At 35.8% G+C, this 21,407-nt stretch overlaps 1 protein-coding gene across 3 annotated transcripts in view; it reads right to left on the bottom strand.

Moving 5' to 3' along the window:
- PRKD1 (protein kinase D1) overlaps positions 1 to 21,407 on the bottom strand; it is a 316,057-nt gene that overhangs the window by 24,111 nt on the left and 270,539 nt on the right. For all 3 annotated transcript variants that reach the window (XM_054577898.1, XM_054577899.1, XM_054577900.1), the window contains 2 exons: positions 20,938 to 21,010; positions 18,580 to 18,686 (listed from right to left, as the gene is read on the bottom strand). In XM_054577898.1, coding sequence (XP_054433873.1) covers positions 18,580 to 18,686; positions 20,938 to 21,010 — 180 coding nt within the window. The remainder of the gene's footprint in view (positions 1 to 18,579; positions 18,687 to 20,937; positions 21,011 to 21,407) is intronic.

Raw genomic sequence — 21,407 nt, forward strand, 5'->3', positions numbered from 1 at the left:
GTGTAATGCACACATTTTTTGCCCAATTTTTTTAGGAAAATAAGGATGTGCATTATACATGACTAATTTCGTATCTGTATAAATGTTTTTAACTCTTTATTTATGCTTACCCATTAAAAGTGTTAACTCTGGACAGCAATGATGATATCCCTATGCAAAATAATACCCTGGAATACGACAGTCAGTTTTGTTTCTAAATATAAATAAATACATAAATAATCGAATTAAAAAATTAAAAGATTTTTTTCCTGAAAGCTTGGACCAAAAACATGGATGCACATTATACGTGGCAACATATGGTACTTACAACGTCAGCCTTCATGTGCTTCTACCTGTATTCCTCTAAGTCTGCAAATTCTTGGCGGTACTAAAGTTCTTCACTCAATACATCCCTTTCTTCGTTTCCCCTACCCTAAAACATGCCTTGAGGAACACCCCCTGTATAGAGAACTGGCCTTTAATGTGTTTATCTAATTGGTACATTCACAGGCTGTTCTAGCACAAGAGTATGGAACAGATTAGTCAGATTCTTCCCTTTTAATCATGTTGTGCCATGGTCACTGTAAATCTCAAGAACTCTAAAATGTTCTCTAATAGCGTTTTTCCAAAAAGAATTAGAAAAAATTTTGCTATTTCTTGATAAAGAACTTTGAATCCACTTAGGTATATACATCTTTAAAAAATATATTCAAGGAAAGCATTGAACTGAAGGCTATGCATACACGAGTGGTAAAAACAATGTTTTAGAAAAGTTTAAACTCATTCATTTTTTGTAGCTGGCCCTTGGTCTTTAATAATAAACTTATGCTTTATAGGTTTGCTAAAGAATAATTTGAATGGTAGCTGAAAAATCTTTCTAATAGCACAATAACTATTTTTCCAGCATAACTGATATATAGTAAGTTGGTATTTTTAAACTTTATTATATATGGTTGAGAAAAAGTCACCATAAATGCTTACTCATGAGCTGGACTTTTTTCATTAAACCAAATGATCAAACTTGTTTTTATATGTGACAATAAAAAAAAAGACAATATGAAGAATCATGTTGTATTTATCCAAATTCTCTATACTATACTGATGAAAAATATTTCTTTAGACTACAGAAGATAATATTTGAAGACTGGAAATAGAAAAAAAAATCAAGCTAATATTTTCTATTATCATGCATAATTCATGTTATCTTTTTAATACCAAAGAGTAACTCTAAGATATGCTTCAATCATACTAGTTCATGTTCACAATTTAAATTTTCTATGTAAAATATAAAATATATAAACTTTTTTATATAAAATAGCTATTCAATGTTTCCCTCCTAATGTCTAAAGTAACAGAATTACCGTATTTTGCCATGTGTAATGAGCACTGTTTTGCCCAAATATTTGAGAGAAAAATGAGGTTGCACATTATACATGGGTAGTACCTGAAATATCTTGTATCTGTTCTTGTGTTATAGAATCATTTGTTATAAAAATTTTTTGTAAACTTTTTGCAAAACACAAAATTTTATGCTAAAAAATAAATGCTAAAATTCCTTTATAATACAAAAAACAAGTATCTAAATATAAATAAATAAAAATTGAATCAAAAAATTAAAATGAAAAGATTTTTTTCCCTGAAAGCCTGGGCCAAAAATGTGGGTGTGCATTATACACAGCAAAATATGGTAATTGAAAAATGGCTTGACAACTGCATATCAACTATGGCATACTAGTGTTCAGAAAGACTTTTGCTAACTTCTCAGGCCTACCTCAGGAATTCAGATAATAAATTTCATGGCCGCGTGTATACTACAGGACATTCTGGCCATCTGTTTGTTACATTTAAGTAATCTGATTTCCAGGAAATGAAACATTTGGTCAAGTACAGGAAAGAATAGTGTCCATTCACACACAACAGATTGATGACATATCCAGGGGGTGAATGTAAGTTGTTGAGAAGTCTGGGAGCAAATACCATTTGGAGATCAAGATAAAAATTTTCCTGACGCAAGTTGGCTAGAGAATTCTTATATTATCAAAAGCAAAGGCTCTTAAAGAAGGAACAATATTTTGTCAAAAATATTGAACTAATTAATATCTTTATGTGTCCATTGTATTTTGTTATATTTTTTGCATTTGTGTTAACATTTCATTTGTAGGTGTATTTAATTTCAATAGTGTTACTTTACATGTCATTCCATATATAGCTGTGATAAATTAAAAATGTCACATTTTCCCCTTTCTTCCTTCAGGATACTTATACCAAAATATATGAGAGTTGGGAAAGAGAAGAATTAGAATTAACAACTTTTCAATAGGTTATTCAGGAGCAATAGAGACCTAATATGGGGACTTCTTACAACTTTTCTATCAAAATGACTAAATGATTTAGTTTCTACTGACATAAAACAAAATAAATTTAAAAGTGATGAGTGCAGATCTAAATTCCAAATGCCACGAGAAGCAGAAGGAAGAATATTCACAGCGGTGTGGGTGGGGATGTGAGGTGCCTTTCTCAGAGGTATAGCACTTACAGGCTTTGTGGATTCTCGTTTCTGCCAGTTTACCAGGGTCAAGAGAAGGGAACACCATCTTACCATTTTCTAATCAGTCTCTTACATTTAGGCTTCCCTTAACGGCCCGAGAAATTACAATCACCTAATGTCTCATAAAGGGGAAATAGCATGCAATTCCCTGATAGGTGCTAAAAAAAGTCATTATGTAGACAGCAGATGACTATAAAAAAAGACTAACTAAAGATAATACTCAAATTGATATGGTAAGCTCAGCTCTCTCTCCTAAATTCCAGAATCTTATATCCAACTGTGTTCTGAGTATGTTATTTAAAGAAAAGATGTCTTAACAATGGGAATTGATGTCCTTCCTTCCAAACTTACTCTTTGGGTGTTTGCTCTCTCGATAAATGGCCAGCCAACTTGGTTAGAAACTGAGAGTCATTAAATATTTACTTCTCCCTCAATTCCAAAATCAACTGATCTCTAAAATGAATAGAGTCCACCTCCTTAATTTCTCTCACACGGACACCTCACTTTCATCACCATGACGGCCTTGGTCCACGGGTGTCCAACCCACGGCTCAGGATGGATATGAATGCAGCCCAACACAAAATCATAAATTTACTTAAGACATGAGATTCTTTTGTGATTACGCATCGCGATGTATTTAGTGTGTGGCCCAGAGACACCAAAAGGTTGGGAACCCCTGTGTCTCTTTCCTAGGGATCTGCCACAGCCTCCCAAGTGATCTGATCTTAGGTCTTGTTCACGTCCAATCCATTCTTTAAAGGACTGTTCCTATGATCTTCCCAGAGGTGATTCTCAATCACATCCTCTGGCTTTAATTCCATGATAATCACCACCAGCTTGAGGGGGCGGTATCCGTACCCCTTTAGCAAGGCACATGGGGCCCTTCACTAACAGCTTCTTTTCTGCCTCCCACCCAAATACTTCGCCAGTTTCTTCTCTTCTTCTCCCATATATCTACGCATCACTCTGGTCAGAATAAAGTATTTTCAGAACAAACCATGCTCTCTCTCTCTCTCTCTCTTTTCTGTGCTCTCATGTACACTGTTCTCTCAGCTGGAATGAGATTGTTTTGCCTGGTATGAATTCTCAGCTGTCAGGCACCTAAGTTGATTCCTGCAGCATGACTTGGCTATCTTTGTATTCTCATAGACTTTGGTAAAATCATCTTTCATAGTATTTAACATATTTAGTTATTGGTGAATGTATGTGTCTTAAAAGACTAAAAGCTCCTTAAGGACTGTATTTTCTCAATTATATTCCTAGTCAGAGTAAGCCTTGTGCCTGGTACCCAATACAAGTTTGTAAATTTAATTGAAGGATAAAGAATCCCTATATCTCCTTACTTTTCAGTACATGAGTAATATTCTTTAAAATTTAAATTAATTTACCAAAGCTATGCTAATACATATCTGACACACAATGACACAGTACACTTTGCATCTAATATGGTAGATACTGATGTCCTCTCTTCAGGAAAAAAAAAAAAAAAAGTACCAGACTTTTTCACTTTGAGTTCACTTGAATTGCTAGTAAGCAATCTCAGGATTCCGGTGATGAATAATATGATCAGAAGTAATAATATTTTATGATAAATACCAATAATATGGACGGGAATATCAGAGATGCCATCAGTGGTTTGAGCTGCAAAATGATTTTCTAAAGTCCAAGGATATGGTCATTTCCAGGTACTGTTCCCTCAAAATATAGATTTGGCCACTGCTTCTGTAAATATTTTAACATATTTGATAGGAATAAACATTTAATTTTCCTGCTAAGTGATTTTTATTTATTTTATATACAGCTCTTAAAAAGAAGACACGCCTTAGTTTCAGCTCATTCTCAAAGCACACAAGGAAACATTCACAGCAAGAGACAGGCAAAGCAACGGCAGCTAAAGACTACAGTCGGGATATTCCTTTTAAATAACCCCTTCCCTCCCTGCCAATTCTCCCCTGCACAGCTTGTGAAATATAATTTCCTATGCTTTCATTATTACCCTGAGGATGAGAGATAAAGCACCCAAAATGGGCTATTTAGATGATAACGATCACTGTACTTCTACCTCCTTACTTGGAAAAGACCTTGCAACTCCCTTCTTTTTCTTCGTTTTTGATTTGATTTACAGATGGGATGACAAGGAAGTCCTGAGGCCTGGAGCAGGGTTTCAGCAGCACAGTCTCCGGACACAGACTGAGTCTGAACTCCAGCTCTGCCACTTCCCAACTTCTGACTTCCATTTTTTGGAAGTCAGTAAAATGGGATAATAACGATAACTGTCTAACCTTGCAATACAACTAGGTCTTAATGATCTAATGTCTACAAGACACCTAGAATCAGGCCAGGAACACAGTAAAGGTTAGGTGTTAATGCTGGGAAGGTTTTCTGTAACTTTTAAAAGATCGGGGCCACATTTCAACTTGATAACTGAACGTTTAGTCCAAGGGGCAGAAAAGAAAATTTCCTTTTGTGGCTACATCAGAAATGAACTGCCACAAACTTGCTCCTTCTAGTTTGTCCTCCCCATCTTTCTGCCTGCTGTGTTTTTATACTTAGGGGACAGGAGAAGGGCTTCTACCGGGACGCCAGCCAGGTGAAGGCTGCGTGTGGCGCCACGTAAAAGCCTCCTGACCTGAAGTGAGAGTGGAGATCACTGGGCTGTGGCATGCGAACGTGTTCCCACTCACATTCAGCTGGCAAAAACTCAGTTTACATAGGCTCACACTCCAGTAGTTAGTTGCCTTTTAGGAGGTAATACTTTGGAGGGGAAATTTCATATGTAAAATCTGATAAATACACACTGATGTTAACCTAGGATAAAATAAAGCTAACCCATACTGTCATAAGAATAAAGGCCCATTATACAGGGTCTGGCACAAATAAAACCCCTTTTTTACTACAAAATCTAATTGTAATTCTGTAACATGACAGTATCACACTCAAACACACTATATGATATTTTAGGTGAAATGTTCGAATTAAAACTTTAAATTATTGCACCCATATTATTACCCTACCAACCACACTCAAGTAGGCGTTACTTCTGCCAGACCCTGTATTGCTTCAACAGAGAGATTAAATATAACAATCCATTCTCCTATGAAGAAGGATCATTGGCTGACTGTTAGATCAATGGGGCTGCTATCAGATTTAACCCATTAGACTCCAGGAACTTAGAAATGTTCAGGTCATTTCTGGTAAAAATTGTTTGCTCTTCCCATCCATCAGATTGGAGTGTACTGTTACTTCTGTTGTGGCACTAAATAGCACAGATTGACCCTGGTTAAATATAGTTCAAAATTTTGGGGAAAAATAATAAACTGAAGCATCTCCGTGAAGTGCTAATGACAATACATACATACTGTGCCCAGACATCAAGAAAGAGAGTCAACTTTTAAATGGTTAGCTTATAATGCACAGTTGGCCATTATGTTTTTTCATCTTAAATTAGCTATAGGTCTGTATTCTATTAATAATACCAGACCAAGACATTTTTTAAAAAAGACCAATTCAATATTTGCATAGCAAAAAAATCAGCTGAAGCCTTTTGTCAAACTTCTGTATTAATGTGTATCCATACACCTATCTGCACACCTCTCAGTCATTCTGCATTTCATCAGTTATGTACAAGCTTCAATACAGTTTTAGGTTCCAGGTTGCTCCAGGCATATGACAGATACAATGTCTCCTTCTTTCCCTACAAAAGGAAGCAGCAGCTAAAATGCAGAGGGGGAGGAGTACACAGAAAGCACTTTTTAAAAAGCTCTCATCATCTCTCATGTTGTTTCCAGCCTATTTTAACTTTTCACCAGGTGAAAATAGTATAAAAATATCTGATATTTGCTACCCATCACCAGGAATCCTTCATATTAGAGCTAGGAATCAGAAATTTAAAAAAAACCCAGATGTCTTAAGCCCACCATCTGGACTCATACACTGAGGTTTCCTTGGCATTGATGTTTGTATTTAGCTGAAGTGAATACTGTAATTTTGGGAGGCGAGAGAGTACTTTCTATCCAGGGAAGTACTTTCTATCAGGAAAGGCCCTCACATAGCAAGGATCTAGCCCCACCCCCCAAACCAAGGTCAGACTTTCAGGCTGAATTTAGGCAAAAGAGCATGATATTTGAGAACCAGAAACAAAGTCCTCAAAGACAGAAAATTAGTAACTGATCAATATCATTAGAAAAAAATCAGTGTTAGAAAACATTTCCCCAGAAAGTTTGACCCTCTTTCCTCTATGCCACTTCTCAGTCTGTGTTTAGAGAAAAGACAAGAATTACAAGTATGGCTTGTTAAAGTAAGAAGATTGGGATATGTAGATCATTATGCATACACTGTATATAAAAGTCAAAAACTTCATGTATCTGGATGATTCCCCTATCTGCTATCAAACACATAGCAATGGAGACACAGCCAGAACACATTTTTATTTACTGTTAATCTACCTGGCTGGAGACATGAACACACAAATCCAATCTCGTCCTGGTGTTAAAGTATAATTTTTAGCAAATCATATCACTGTAGCCCAGCTTCTACATTTAGATGTCAGCACTCCACCAGAAAGCACAACATTCCATTATAACATTAAACGTCTATGTAGACACATTAATCCTTCTCATGTCTTATATCTCAGATAGATGGAGAGGGATAGAGGACGAGGCATTATGTGCAAAAAGGTCAAGTGGTGACACCTTATATTTGCACAAGAGTTCTGTAGTAAAATATGTTTATTCTCAAAATTAAACAAGTTCTTAAATATGGGCCTTCTCAGAATCTTTAGTAAGTAAAAGACTGTTCATTTCCAAGATGTGGATGACCTGGATACATAAAAATTGTTTTGGTGAAGAAATCTTAGTCCCCCCACCGCCGGAAATAAACTTAAATTTCTTCTAAAAATATGTTGGGAAATGCTGATGTAAAAAGCAAACAAACAAACAACCAAAAAAACATGCTTCACGTTATTTAATTTAGTCCCCCTAAAGCATTCCTGTGAAGCAAGCACACCAAGTCAGATGAGTTCCATAATTAAGAAGAACAGAGTTAAAAAGAAAATTTACCAAAAAATAGAAGTTTTGACTTGGAACCTGGCCTGTTGACATGAGGTTTTCACTATGACTAACTTCTTATCATACACAATATTTGAAAAATTTTCTAAGTTCTTTTTTTCTATAATAAATCTTTGTTTTCATATTTCTTCTATTTTAGACACGTATGCACATAACCTATAGGCTTTATGTTTTGGAGCATGCAGAAGATTACCTTAGACCTGAAAAACATGTCTAAAGAAACGATTTCAAGTAAATTCTTGCAATAAAATACAAAGGAAGAAATATTTGCAGAAACATAATAAACATATTAGATGAAACAATGAAAACGAGGCAGGAGAGTTCGCTTAGGAAACAGAGTCCCCAGGCCCTTCCTTCCTCTTCTAGGTGAGGACACCATGGATGTGACTTTTGGCTAGTCACCTGCCTATTGCTGTCTCCCTCCCAATTTCCTGGGGTAAGAAATAGTTAAGACAAACAAAAACCAGTCTCAGCCGGAGCTGGCAACCACGTTGACATACTTCACAGTTTTGAAGCTGTTCTGCTCCTCAGACCACCCTGACAGTTCCAAGGAGATCAAAGAAAGAGCCCATCCAGAGAGGAGGGACTGAGATGAGCTGCACCTATGACCAGCTCCCAGTGTCAGAGACCACAAACCACCCATTCTGTCCCCTTGCCCATAGCTGATAAAAACCTCCACCCAGACCCCCTCGGCAATACTCACTCTCTGAATTTGCCTGCTCTCCCTTCCTCTGAGTGCATGCTATCACTGCAAGACATCTGCTGTGCTTTTCTGAATCTGCCTTGGTTTTGAATTCTTTCCTGCACAGTAACAAGAGCTTGGACAATGGCACTGGGTTGACGCCTCCCTTGGCCTCCCTATGAGCCCTTGAGCACCAAAAGTATAAACTAACCTTTCACTACCCACTAAGAGAGAAGGTACTCAAACTTGGTACATTTTTCTCTAAAATAGCATATGGGGCCAGGCATATGTTAAGGCATGTTAAACTCAGGCTTTGAGTCAAATACATGTTCTTTATTATGACAAAATTTTTTATCTCCAGGTTCCCTACTAAGAAAATTCAACATCAAGTTATTTGATCTTGTTACTAGGAGCTGGACCTATACCTCAGTGGCGGCGAATTAGTAACATCTAGTAAGTATAACAGCTTTACTGTGTTCCAGGCACTGCTGAGTTTCACAAATTATCACATCTGATTCTCATGTCTATGAGGTTTTGCAGATAAGGGAACTGAAGCACAGAAAGCTTAAGTAACTTATGTAAGCTCCCAAGAACTCTTAAATACAAGTCTTAATATTTGAATCAAGGCAGTCTAACTATAGCACTTACGTCCTTTAAGCACTATGTTACACATTGTCTTAGTTATTTCCTTAGATTTAAGTTTATTTAGGCCTTGGATACTGCCTGTTCTAACTACTATGTTTCAGGAGCCATGCCAATGAGACTCCCCACAATGATCGTACAACCCGTCTGAGCGTGCTGTCTGGATTTCTGAATGCTACCCGCTGTCGGCTACCTCACCACAGTGCCCCACCCCTGCACCTGTTACGATATGCACCCTGACAATCTGCATGGACAATCTGGATTCTATCTTCCTGACTAACAAGACCTCTTCCCTATACCTTACTCTGTTTTTAAACCCATGAACCGCTAGTGTTGTTCTCTTACCAGACCCCCTCCTGATCTTAAGGTTCCATTGCCTTTCAAGGTAAAACTCTAACATGTTCTCCGGTTTCCTTCGCACACAATATACAATCCTTCCCTGCCCCCCCGCCCCCACCCCGCGCACACACACAGGGCTCAGCTTTTGAGACAGCCTGTAACATCTGGAACAATGTATGTATTCTACAAACTTTTCCCTCTCACCAAATACCAGAATTTTGTAATTAAAGCCTAACCTTAATGATTTATTTATACAAAAGTTATTATAACAAAGACTCTGAGAAGGAATTTAAAGAAATACAGTATGTGATTTCAGACAATTTTGTCAAATGTGAATCAATTACCTGTATTTTTTTCTACAGTCTAGGCCTTGTAGAAAGTGAAAAAAATACACATCCCTGAGACCTTAAAATTGCTTATAATCTAATTATTACATAAAACACAATGATAAACATTAAAGTACTACTTTACACTAACACTAGAAACCATAAATAAAAAGGAGATATGGAAAATAGCATAAGACAGAGAAGATTGGTGGATCTCGAATATCAGTCGAACATTGATGAGCCAAGTCATAAACCATTACTGGCCATTCAGGGCTGGAATTAGGAGCTGAGCAATGGCCAGAGGTTAAGAGTATGACAAAGACAATGACTGGAAGAGAAATGAAAGACTCAGCTGAATAAGAGAGGTAGAGTCCAGTGAGATCACTTACAGTGCTACAAGACAGGACAAGTAGGTAGGTTTAATGAAATAAAAAAACTAAGCTACGGAGAGATAAAATGGAAGCCCACTACGGAGTCATCAGGTTGTGGTCTTCAGGATAGACCAGGGGAAAAGGAGGGCCAGGAAGATGACGATGGAGTGCGAAGAGGGAGAGGACTCAGCCATCAGGAATATCACCAGTTCCAGTAATCAATGCATGAATTTAAAAGCCTGGTCGAGACTAATGGCAATGGGAACGTTAGGGCTGGAGCCAAGAAGACTTCATAGAAAGAAAGAGAAATGGGGTAATTGTGATGGTCACTATTATCTGAGAACAGCCTCTAACAAAGTTGCCTTGCCTTTAGACATTCTTCCTATATGTCAACTCTAAATACTGATGTGATCATAACACTTTCTTTTTCCAAATCTTTCAATAATTTACAATCATCCAAGCATAATTAATCCAATTGACTTGGCATAGTATCTAAGGTTCTCTACAAATTCACACACACAAAAAAACACTTCCTGGTTTTATTGAACCCTCTGTCCCACCATACAGTCTCCAAACTAAGGAAGGCTTGGGGAACAAAAAGAATTTTAAGAGCTATGTAAGCAGGGAGGGTGTTTTAAGAAAATCCGTTTTGTTTACATGTGTAGCTCTATTGCCTGGTACATGGGGACCACTCAATAATTACATTTTGAATGAATGGATGAATAAATCATAACAGTCCATAAATACTGTTAAATACAGATCTGCCTGAGAATATCCATTGGTCTCAAAATTCTCCATTCCCAAGTTTCCTTTCACAGTGATTTTCTTCCACTTTCTAAAACAAAGCATGCTTCTCACATATTCCAAATTACAAGAGCACCCACCCATGAGGATGAAAATACTCTTGGAGAAAATAAAAAATTTAAAATATCGTGTTGGTATAAAGCAAATTATCTTAGTAACTTCAAAATAATTCTTTGCCAAATAAGTTTCAAATTCAGGCTTTCAAGAAAATTTGAGAAAGATTTAATGGATTTATTAACAGAGGATTAAAATAAATTTCTAAAGATAAATCATTTTTTTGGCTTACAACTTGGCTTCTACATTTTAAAAAAAAAGGAATGAAATTGTTGCTGAACTCTAATTCAAGCAATAAGTTATATTCACCCACCAAATTATCAACTACATTTAAAAAATCATTCTCAGACCTGGCTGGTGTGGCTCAGTGGACTGAGTACCAGCCTGTGAACCAAAAGGTTGCTGGTTCAATTCCCAGGGCACATGTCTGGGTTGTGGGCCAGGTCCCCAGTACAGGGTGCTCGAGAGGCAACCACACATTGATGTTTCTCTCCATCTCTTTCTCCCTCCCTTCCTCTCTCTAAAAATAAATAAATATTTTTAAAAAATCATTCTCATTACATAATCTATTTTCACTAACATTTTATTTTTTATGTTGAACAAGCATAGATCAAAATTTACAGAATATCTTACTTGATAAAACTTTTACCAATGATTGTGATGATAGCTTAGTTCAAGAGAATGCTTTAAATACTTAAAATATAACAAAAAATTTAAAATAGTACTTATTTTTATTGTAAATAATTATGAAGAAGATCAATAAAAGACTTTCAAGTATAAAAACACACTACATTGGGATATAATTCTGTAGGAAAAGTATAACATATTTACAAAAACAAAGAAGTTGTAAAATATACTATTGTTAAAAAAAGAGCCTATTCATGTATTTCTAAAAATGATTGATAATTTCAAATATCTATGATAGTTACATTCTAATGCATACATTTAAAGGAGTGGTATAACAGCTTTATTTTCAAATACCAGGATTTTCAATTCACTACAAAAGTAAGACTCTTTAAACTTTTGACAAAATTGTTCATGCACAAGCAGGTACAAAGTTTTTTTAGAGTTGTTTCTTCTAAAACGATCTTAAGTTTCCTACTCACTTTTCACAGAATATTTATCTTGCTGAGGTGGCCCTCAGCCTGATGGCTCTTTCCGCCATTTCTCTGGTTGTGAAACTCAAGATTTCATCAGTGTTCTACTTCTCTTGGAACTCTCCAGATTCCAATGCCTTGGCCTCAGTTGTACGCTACCCCATTTCACTACGCTTCTCCAGCTATCCTTACTTGTAGCTACTGGCACGCGACTGTCCTAATAGATGACAAACACCTTATGGGGTGCCTTCATTTGAATATGGCCCAGAAGTCCAGTAAATCATTTCATTTAAAGGAAGTGAGTCACAGGTTCTGATGAATGATTTCGTATTTTCTTTTTCTAATTTCCATTCTTTTACACTTGTCCCAATTAATCCCCCTTTGCCCTCCTCTGCCCAGTCCACCCCCGACTCCCACATTCAATCCCCACACTGTTGTCCATGTGTCATTCAAACATGTTCTTTGATTAGTCCCTTTCCCTTCTTTCCACCCTTATCCCCTCCCCCAACGCTCTGACCACTATCAGTCTGTTCCATGTTTCCGTGCCTGTGGTTCTTTTTGCTCGTTAGTTTATTTTGTTCACTAGGATCCTCTTATAGATCATTTCACCTCCTGGCTTATTGCTCTTAGTAGTATAGTCTCCATTTCCATCCATGCTGTCGCAAAAGGTAGGACTTCCTTCTTTCTTTCTGCTGCATAGTATTCCATTGTGTAAATCTACCACAGTTTTTTGATCCACTCATCTACTGACAGGCACTTAGGCTGTTTCTAGCACTTGGTTATTGTAAATAATGCTGCTAGGAACATAGGGGTGCATAAGCTCTTTTGAATTGATGTTTTGGGATCTTTGGGTATATTCCTAGCAGTGGAATTGCTGGGTCAAAAGGCAGTTCCATTTTTAATTTTTTTCAAGGAAATTCCATACCGTTTTTCACAGTGGCTGCACCAGTCTGCACTCCCACCAACAGTGCACTAGGGTCCCGTTCGCTCTGCATCCTCACCAGCACTTGTTTGTTGACTTATTAATGATGGCCTTTCTGACCGGTGTGAAGTGCTATCTCAATGTGGTTTTAATTTGCCTCTCTCTAATGGTTAGTGATGTTGAGCATCTTCTCATATTGTCAATGGGCCCTCTGTATGTCTTCCTTGGAGAAGTGTGATTCAAGTCCTTTGCCCATTTATTTAACTGGATTGTTTGTCTTCTTGGTGTTGACTCATATGAATTCTTTATATATTTTGGAGATTAAGCCATTGTCTGATGTGTCATTGATAAATATATTCTCCCACATGGTCAGTTTCCTTTTCATGTTGACGATATTTTCTTCAGCCGTGCAGAAGCTTTTTAATTTGATGTAGCCCCATTTGTTTATTTTTTTCCTTTATGTCCCTCGCCCTAGGAGATATATTGGCAAAAAAATTCTGTGTGGAATATCTGACATATTACTGCCTCTGTTTTCCTCTAGGACTTTAATGGTGTCATGATTTATATTTTAAGTTTTCTTACATAAAAAGTTTAAAAATATTCTTTACCAATTTCCTGCCTATGTTTTCCTCTAGGAATTTTAGAGTATCATGGCTTAATATTTAAGTCTTTTATCCATTTTGAGTTTATTCTGGTGTATGGTGTAAAAGGGTGGTCTAGTTTCATTTTTTTTGCATGTACCAGTTCAGTTCTCCCAACACCATTTATTGAAGAGGCTATTTTCACTCCATTATATGTTCATTGAAGGAAAAGGTTCTTGGTTAAGAAAATGGGAAAATGATAGCAAAATAGCCAAAATTAGGGAAAGGGTATCTTGCAGGGAAACACAGAAGATTTAAGTGTTTGGCTTTAGGCTGGTTGGTTTGAGGTATGAGTGGCACAGCGAAGTGGAGATGCCCGAAGGTCAGAAATAGGAGACTGCAAGAGCCTGTGAAAGATCAGATCTCAAGAAAGACCTGTGAAGATATGACAGATGTCCCTCTTAAAGTGATGACCTCACTCTGGGAATGAATTAAACCTTTAGATGAATGGAAGGAGAAGTTCAAGAAGATGGTTGGAGAAGCGAACCGGGAAAAAGAAAAGGATCTGTTGAGTGCAAGGGTGAAGTGAGGAGGCAAGATTGGAAGACAAGGTAAGAATCAATGCTGCTGAAGGACTGAGATTAGTCAAATGGAATAAAGACTAAAACACAAAGTGTTACAGCTGGACAGAGGTAGAGCACAGGCATATGGCAAAAGAGTCTTGCATTTTCTTAAGAACAATGTGAAAACCAAACATGGGAAGGGAATTTATGAACAAGAATTGAAAGCAGAGTAGAGCAGAAATCTGCAGTGCGGCAGCACAAAAGGGAGAATTGGACCACAGCTGTGAGAGGCAGCCTAGATAAATCAACCAAATTTTATGGCTGTTTTGTTTTTAGGTTAAGAGAGACTTGAATGAGAAGAGGGAGTGTTTCACACTACAGAAACCAGAATGATAGGGGTAATATTGTAAGATAAGTGCAGTGCAAGGGGATACATTTAATTTACAACCTGTAAAATTCTCATGTATTTTTTCTATATTCTGTATTCTATGTTTTATAATTCCAAAATGCTTCCATAAATTGTATCATAAACAGAAGCTCTGGTATTGTTCCTTATATAAATAAATACATAAAAGTTGATAATTAAAAAGAAGAAAAATAGTGTATCGATTAGAATTATATTAAGAAATATTATCCTAAAGGTTTTTGTGCTTTGTGATTTGTAATATTAGAAAATGTGGACCAAATAAGCCCACGTTGACAACTTAAATTACATTAAATATATCACTCCAATATTACTTACTTCAGATTTTAAATTTCTAAGTTTTCTATGATATACTTGCATCTCTTATATATCAGTGATATCCCTAATGATCATAAAAATATATATTTTTATTTTGTTGACATGAATAGAAGAAATAGTAATTTCAACTTTACCATGTATTTTTAATCAAGTTACAAAATTTAAAATAACAATATAATTAGGGTCCCTTGGAAACTTTATGAAATAATTTTAACATCCACATTAATTAACATCGTTCTGAAACATGTAATAATAATTAAGTATTTACAGTTAATGAAAACAGCTATTCTAAATAATATAAATAAGGGGCAACTATGCTGTAAGATTGACACTTGCCTTAATTTTTAATTGATGAAAAACATCTAAAGAGCTTAGTTTTCTAATGACTGAATTGGACCTTGGAAAGCCTTTGCCTAGGTTATACACAGAAGATGAAATGAAAAAAAAATTCTACTTTTTTGCACGTTCCATGGTTTTACAACCTTGAAGTCTTGTAGAAGTTAAGGTACTTTTTTACAAACATAGAAAGAAATCTAAATTTGACCAGCAGACTAACAGATTGCATGAGGACTTTCAAAATCAGCCACTTCAACCCACATGATCCCCTTCTGGAGAATCAGGAGGAGGAAGGGGCAGGATAGAAGTTCTCAGACTCCAGGTACAACCAGAAACTAGGACGCTAACTTTCATAAGCTCGGCACCACAGGGCAAAGGATACCAAATGCTTCTGGGTATCACTTTTATATCCAGAGGGACAGAAATCTGTTCCTCAAAATTAGTGGAAAAAAACTTTTCCATCACTCAAACGACTTCAATCACAGTACTTTTTCTGAACAGATCATCCATGAGTCAGAATACCAACCCCTCACTCCTATCCCCGTTACACTTTGAATTTTCAGGTTCGAAAAAATGAATTCTTTTGCTAAGAAATACAAAGGGGACAATGAAGGCTTTCAAAGGACAGATCACACATAATCTTTCTTAACTAACCAACCACTTAACCATCAATAAAATGTGCAGTCTAGATTTTTGCTACCTGGTTGGACACGATGCATGCTATTTCATGGGACAGGGTGGTGTTTATGTACAATTTTCTTTAATTCAGCAAATATTCACTTGACAAGTACTTGCTAAATACCTAATGTGGGCCAAGTGTTCACGATATATTAGTAAAGAAGACAAAGATCTCTCTCCTCTTGATGGGTATATTCTAGTTGGTGGGGCTGGGGCTTAGGAGAGAACCCACAACAAATATAATAAATGAAATTCTGTAATGGCTAGAAGGTGGTAAGTGTTATGGAAAAAAAGAAAACACAGACTACAGTAAGAGGGGCCCAGGGGTACGGGTGGGGAAGATGTTGAATGCACTGAAGTTTTAAATAAGGTGTCAGAGCAAAGTTCACATAGCTGGTGATACCTGTGCAGACTCAAAGGAGGTGAGCTTGAACTCCATTGTCTCTGGACACTGAATTACAATCTTTCCTGTGAGGCTGATATATCTGACAATGGTAAAAGTTCAAACATTTTTTTCAATTTTTTCAGTTAGGAGACATGATGAGCTCTCTATTTTTGGTGAACAGATTTTGAAACAATGGCAACTTTAGGATAAAATATGAATTTCTGAACCTGGTATGTGCATGTAATTAAGCCAAGCTTTAATAAGACACAGTGTACATGTTATGTGACTGAAAAATCAACACATAAATATGTAGCAAAGTTAAGGTATAGCTGCCTAATATAAGTTAAAGACCCATGACAGCAAGGACCCGTGTGCCTTTGTCCCTACCTTGTCCACTGGTTGCAAAACAGTGCTTAGCTCATGATATGTATTCAATAAATACGAGTAGGATGAATGAAGCCAAAAATGTTTGGGGGCAGAGAGGATGTGATAAGTGATGAGGATTTTTGAGATTTCAGGCCATAATATGAGAGCTGTTTGACCTCTTCATATGCTCAAGGGGCATAATTTGACTTTTAATCCAACGTTTTTTTTAGAAAACCATGTTATTATAATAAAAAAAGTGCCAAGGTCTGCTTATTGCATTTGAGTTGTTGACTATACCTATTCTTTTATTTATTTATTTACTTATTTATTTTTAAAGGGTGCAGAGGAAGGTATTTTTCTTTTCTTTTTTTAAGATGATTTATTTTTAGAGAGGAAGGAAGGGAGGAAGAAAGAGAGAGAGAGAAACATCAATGTGAGAAACACCGATCGGTTGCCTCTTGCATGAACCCCAATCGGGGACCGAACCTGCAACCCAGGCATGTGCCCTGACCCTGGCTTGGACAAGTGACCTGCTTTGTGGGACCAGGCTTAACTAACTGAGCCACACCATTCAGGGCTGCACCTATTCTTTTAGAAGAGGGGATGGGATGCAGTTACGCTCAGGTGTAGACTGGGGGTGTCCAACCTTTTGGCATCTCTGGGCCACAATGGACGAAGAGTTGTCTTGGGCTACATATTAAATACACAAGAACTAATGAAAACGACCAAAAAAAGGGTTTTAGGTAAATTGATGACTTTGTGTTGGGCCGCCTGTGGGCTGCGGGTTGGACAACCTCTAGTCAGTCTTCCACAATTGCCAAGTCCTCATGAACCAGGCAAGTCCTCTCGTGTCCTTTAAGTTAGGATAAATCTCTCTGTTTAATGCGAACTCTGGGGGTGGCAATGCCGCAAAGGAACCTGCCTTCGGACACCATGTGAGAGTGGACACCAGGAGAGCAAGGGTCAGGTTTGGGAACATGCCATTTACTAAGTTTTCAAATATCATCTGCAGCTCAATGTTGCCTTTAAGAATTAAAAAAAAAAATCTTTTTTGGTAACTGATTAACAAGCACTGAGCTATGACTCTGTGAACTGGCATCTTCAAAGTGATGGCTATCTTCTTTCCTATGAGAATGGAGCACTAATGTAGTAGTCCTTGTGTTACATTAGTTTTCCAAGAGACAAAAACACCATCATTAGAAATTCTGAATCATACAAAGGTCTGTTATTATTTTTCGTTTTCTGTATACATGAACTCCTTTAGGAAAGAAATCATATCTTTTTCAACTTCTAATTGTATAAAACTCAATAAACGGCAGCTAAGTGAAACAAAAAATGAAGAAATTCAATGTTTCATTTTGTTAGCAATGTTCAAATGAAAATTCAATAAAATATGAATTAGAAATTATGACCAGCCTGCATGACAAGTAGAGAATTATGGTAATTATATAAAACAGGGCATTCATCAATGATCTAAACTTTCTAGACTAGATAGCTAGTTTGACCATATTTAGCATACAATTGCCCGATTTCCTCCTGGTCTATAGAAAATGTTTTGATCATTAAAAAATTACATATACCATATAATACCTTTTATCAACAAATTCTGGCTTTAAAAAGGGACTATTATTAATGAGAAGAGTTATGTAACATGCTCAATATTAAGTAAAAGATTTACAGTAAGAGACAAAGAAGACATTAATAACATATATTACTTATTTACCTTTTATGCTGACAGTTACATACTCAAGTCATATAATTATGACAGCATAAAGGAAAATGCTTAGGAAGGCAAGGTAATTTATAATGTAAAACAAATGGTCTTAGCATGTCCACTATGAGCAAATGCTGAAACATTACCCAATTTAAGGGTATTAATAATATTTTAAAACCTACAATGACGTACATAAAAAAGACAACTGCTATTTTAGACTTAGGAAAGATACTGCCCAGCCAGTAGTTTGATGCTTAATCTGCCTTTTCAGTAATTTAAAAGTGTTTCTAAATACCTAAGCCACACATATTTGGATAACTCTTCTTTGTTTTCCAGAAGTTGAGGGGTTATTCTGCAGCTTCCAAATGAGAAACAAATGAGTACCTGTAGAATTGCAACCTCATTACGAAGCTGGCTTTCTTGTTTTGTTGGAAATCTTAATTTGTCAATGATTTTAATAGCTACATCTCTTCCCGTTTTACGATGTTTTCCTTTAAAATAAAAAAGAAAAATATTGGTATAATGTTATTAAATATCTATATTAAAGAACTCCAGAATTTATAGGAACACTTATAGAAATTACAAAAATGTTTCATGAAATAAATTAACATTTCTGATGTGCATGGACTTATATTCATAAAGATTTCATTTCCTGGTTTCATTATTCTAAATCATACATGTATTATAAAATTAGCCACAATTTAAAACACACAAAACTTGGAACATGAAAGCCATACATATCAATAGCCTGTTAATTTCTCATAAAAAATATGTTTTAGACACAGGATATTGAGGTACGTAATATAGAAAATACTCATGCCACCAGCACAGTGTTCTTAAGAAAGTATAGTTTTAAATCCCTGCCAAACTAATGTGTATTATAATGGGAAGAGGAAAAATCTTGGCTCCGTCACTCACTAGCTTCTTGATCTTATGCAAATCACTTAAGTTTTTTGAGTTTTATGTTCCTCATCTTCAATGATGGGGTTGAGAGAATTAGATGAAATAAGATCGGTAAAGCACACACAGTGCCCAGGTAACTATACACACGCAAGACACGTTAGTTACCACCACCGTTGTCATCATCATTATGCATTATAGGCCATGTGCATACAATACATCCCATTGAACTTTCACCACAACCCTTCGAAGGAATCTATAGGGCACCCTTAAACTCTAACTTCTATGCTACTACATGCAGTAAATTTAGAATATAGTAGTGCTGATTGCGTAAAAATGAACCTGAAAATTAAAATGGGCCTAATTTCTCAAATTCTTTTGTCACATACAAACTAACCTGAAATTCCATTATTTCAAAACTTGCTGAAAATGTAATGTTCCTTCCCCGAATATCTCACTCTTGCCATTCTTTCTGACTCTTTTCAGACTGCTTCCTTTCACTACCAAATGTCTTGTTTTTATGTTCTCCACTTCCTCAAGATCATTCCTTAGTCTTGGACTCACTGCACTCTCTATTCCAACTTAGCCATTTTTCTGCATCCACTCTCTTCAAGGACACAGCTTCTTTTGTCTCTACTCCCATCACTATAGTGCTTGATCACTCTTCTGGGTCTCTATCCTCATCCACTTCATCCTCTATGTGTCTTGTCTTAACTTTTCAGTCTTCCTTGTGGAGGCCTTCTTCTAAGTCTGCTCCTTCAGTGTTGGATGTTACAAATTGTCAGGGACTTGCTGGTCTCTCTAACCTCATTTCCCACACCCACCTCATCCCTGCATCATGTGCAGTTACGGATATTTACCGTGCTCTATATCATGACCTATTGTTGCACGCAATGATTACACTGTAGAGCAATTCTCTGTGCTGTACTTGTCTCCCCCATTACATTCTTATGCATTAACAAAAAGCACAATGGTTGTTGACTCACTGATAAGTTTGCCATCAAAAAATCAGTTGAGCCTTGTATATGAATCAAAATTCCTTTGTCAGATAGAGTAGAACTTGATTAATTTTTAACTAAAAATCACAATATTATACTTATAAGTAATACTAAACAAGACATTGAGTTATTTCAAAGCACCCCTACCTCACAAAAAAATATAATTTGTTACTGATTATGTTAAGAAAATAAAAGTTACAATGTTCTTTTATAAGGCAGGTAAAACATTAATATTAAATGTTTCTTAAAGACTTGAAAGATTAATAGAACTAGCTGAAATATAAAACAGCAGTGATTAAAATAATAAATTTACTAAATAAGCTTGATAATAAGAAAAAAGATAAAAATTTAGTATTTCATTTCAAAAATTTAAAAAATTCAAACTTTAACAAAATACATACATTATTAAAGGTATTAGAATTAAATGATGTTTTGTGTTTACAAAAAAATACAAAAATAGTTACATGATTGAATTTTTACAGAGTTCTGATAAATATGCTAAAAGGAAATGGAACTAATTTGTTTATAAATTACAACATCCTAGTTTCTTAATGTTGTGTCTAAATAAAACAGTATTTAACCAGTATTGTGTATTGAGTTCATTGATTTTTAAACAAAAAAAGTTTTTAGGAGTAGAAAAACTTCTCTTTCAAAATATAAATGTACCAATTTCCCAAATAGTGATTATTTCAAGAGAAATTTCTAAAAATATAGCACAGAGAGATTTACATACAACCATATACACACACAGGTCTTGTCTTTTATATTTTTTTGGAGATATTACTTTTATAAACACTAGTAGCTAAAATTTTAAATTAATAAACATACTTAGTGACTAACCTACCTCCATAAACAATTCCAAATTGCCCAGAACCCAGTACTTCATCAGGAAAAATCTGATATACTGTGCTGATGTCCTATAGGTACAAGTCCAATGAAAAACAAGAATGAATTGAAACAAAATATTAGTCCTAATAAGTCACATAATGCTATTAAGTATATCATAATGTTATTAAGTACATCATATTAAAATATTTAATAATTATTTTTAAAAAATTGCAAATGCTAGATGAAATCTGCAATATGACCCTAATAGTCAAAGTACACTCTTTAATTAACGTAATACTGCAATGTTTTGAAAACTATTCTGCTGTTAAGCAGCAGAGTAACGTCCATGAAATATGTCTCATTGGAGATAAATAAGACTTAATACTACAGAATTATCATTTAGTGTCAATATTCAAAACAGGATTTTCTTATTGAGATGGCTATTTAGAAATACGGGTTAAATAATCATAAATCTGTGTCAGTCCT

This window comes from Pteronotus mesoamericanus, unplaced genomic scaffold (assembly GCF_021234165.1).
Source record: "Pteronotus mesoamericanus isolate MK-2021 breed Mesoamerican mustached bat unplaced genomic scaffold, CSHL_Meso_final contig_46, whole genome shotgun sequence".
In the NCBI taxonomy this organism is placed as follows: Eukaryota; Metazoa; Chordata; class Mammalia; order Chiroptera; family Mormoopidae; genus Pteronotus; species Pteronotus mesoamericanus.